The sequence below is a fragment of the Scardinius erythrophthalmus genome, assembly GCF_964197995.2.
Source record: "Scardinius erythrophthalmus genome assembly, chromosome: 16".
Lineage (NCBI taxonomy): Eukaryota > Metazoa > Chordata > Actinopteri > Cypriniformes > Leuciscidae > Scardinius > Scardinius erythrophthalmus.
The window spans coordinates 33512594-33514688 of NC_138236.1; the positions used below are offsets into that span (position 1 = coordinate 33512594).

The following is a 2095-nucleotide window of genomic DNA, read 5'->3' on the forward strand; positions in this document are numbered from 1 at the left end:
ATAGTCGCGACCTCTGGCTAAATGATATAGAAAAAACACACAGTGCTGTCCGCAGGTATCCGATGAATAATCCTGGACGCGTCTGTCGGAATATAATACGTCGACGTCGTTGACGGCCAGAAAGTTATTGATGCTGATTGGAAAGCTGGGACTGTTGGGAGGATTGCCGAAGCTGTCGAAAAAACACGCGGTCCCCTCTCTGGCTAAATAAACGGCGACCCAATGCTCACCCGGCAATTGAGCCGGGTCGGTATTAATGATCCCCATCGACGGTAAGATCCTCAGAGGTTTTTTGGGTAGTTGATCGCGCGGTAGAACCCCGAGAAAATGAGCCCTGCATGCTATTTTATCCACGATAGCTGTGAGTTGTAGCGTGTTCATCTCTCAGTAGTGATCAATCAGTACCTGTCTGCGGTTAGACACTTCAATGAGGCTGTCGAATACTGCGTAAATTATTAAATTAATGGTATTCGGCAGCGCTTGTCTGAAAAGGGCTTTGACTCTGATGTTCCCGGACTTGATCAGGGAAATGTGCTGGCCACAATCCCCGTCAGGCGATAAATTAAATGCGTACAGCGTGTATCCGTTCAGGAAATCATTCCTGCCGATACAGAGCGGTTGATCTTTAAGGTGTCTCCCGGTCATCATCGCCAGCTGATAATATTCGCGTACTGCCAAACCGGCATCGAAATTAGGTTGTAGAGGCTTGGCGGGGAATTGTTGACCGTCTACGTAGACTGCTAGGAATTCCAGATTGTAATGTTTGAACGCGAATGGATTTTTTTCGTAGGAGCCGGTGAATGCGTCGTTGTCGACCATAGCGATAACGATAGACTTTGGCAGTGTTCCTAAAAACAGATTTTCTTGATTCGAAACACGAGAGCCGGCGGGTATGGAGAACGATTTTAGACAGACCCTATCGATGGGATACTTGGCCGTGGTCGAAAGCAGCGTCTGGGCGTGAGCCAGTCTCACCGGCGGCGATACAGAAACTTTTTTGACAAATAGGGACGCCGCTACTATATGTAATTTGTAAGCCACGTCGTCAGATCTCATCAGGCAGAATTCATCCTTTGCCCGTATAAAGCGTAATTTGACGTCTAAATTGCTAATTAAAAGCTTCTGCTGAAAGAATATATCGCTGTGTATGGGGGCAAGAAGTTCCACCTCCCTGCTTCGAGCGGTGTAGGTCGATCTCTTCGTCAACCCTTCGTTACGGCCTGCTGGGTCACGCACATCCATCTGACCGGCTGTGTCTTTGTGAAACAAACCGGCGGAGAAAATAGATTCCAACATATCTTTACCGTAGTTGAGCAGACTTTCAAGGATACAGCGATAGGGATAAGTTCCGGAACTCTGTGATATCAGGCGGTCGCCGAGGGTTACGTCGACTTGTGAAAACATACTAGCAGCCAGGTAGTTTATTGGACCCACCGTTGACGGGTGGGCAATATCGGCTCCATCAGGCCCTTTGATTTTCACCCGTAGATAGATCATCGTGTTATTGAGATCCAAATAATCATCGCCGTTGCCGGCGATAAAAAACTCCAATGGTGCAGAGTCCAATATGGCCGATAATGGGGTTACTTCTAAATAGCCGTTTTTCTCAATAACGGTCTGCGTCAGCGGGACCGTAAATAGGTCCAACTCGGACTTGATGCATTCTCCCGACATGCGGTGCAATAACGCCATGTTAGAAAATGTTTTTTCCGACTCTCTTGATCGTCGCCTTTCGACTAACAGAAGTCTTACGCTTTCTACGAACGACTGAGCGTTTCTTTGGTCCAAGTGTTGTTTTCTTCTTCCCCCACTGACCACGCCTCCTCACACCCGGTGGTTTAGACATCCTCTTACGAGCCATGACCATCAGACCCGATCCGTCTTGAGCTTTATCGTTATGAGATCGCGTGAATACGTTGGAGACGACGTCGGATACTATATTTTTAGCGGCCGATTTTAGATGGGGTTTCGCGATGCTAAATCCTCTTTTTAACGGAGGTATAGCCATCCTGAACAGGCCTCTGAAAAGACCCCCTAAGCCTGCTCCGTACATAACCCCTCCCCCGGCATACCCTGGTAAACCCCCGCCGGCCTG

At 48.4% G+C, this 2095-nt stretch overlaps 1 protein-coding gene across 1 annotated transcript; it reads right to left on the bottom strand.

Annotated features, from left to right (window-relative positions):
* Positions 1–384: 384 nt before the first annotated feature.
* On the bottom strand, positions 385–1692 carry LOC308704528 (uncharacterized protein F54H12.2-like; the record flags this gene model as incomplete). Its single annotated transcript, XM_081388898.1, has 1 exon — positions 385–1692. One exon carries the CDS (start codon positions 1690–1692, stop codon positions 385–387), a length of 1308 nt encoding a protein of 435 aa, XP_081245024.1.
* Positions 1693–2095: the final 403 nt, after the last annotated feature.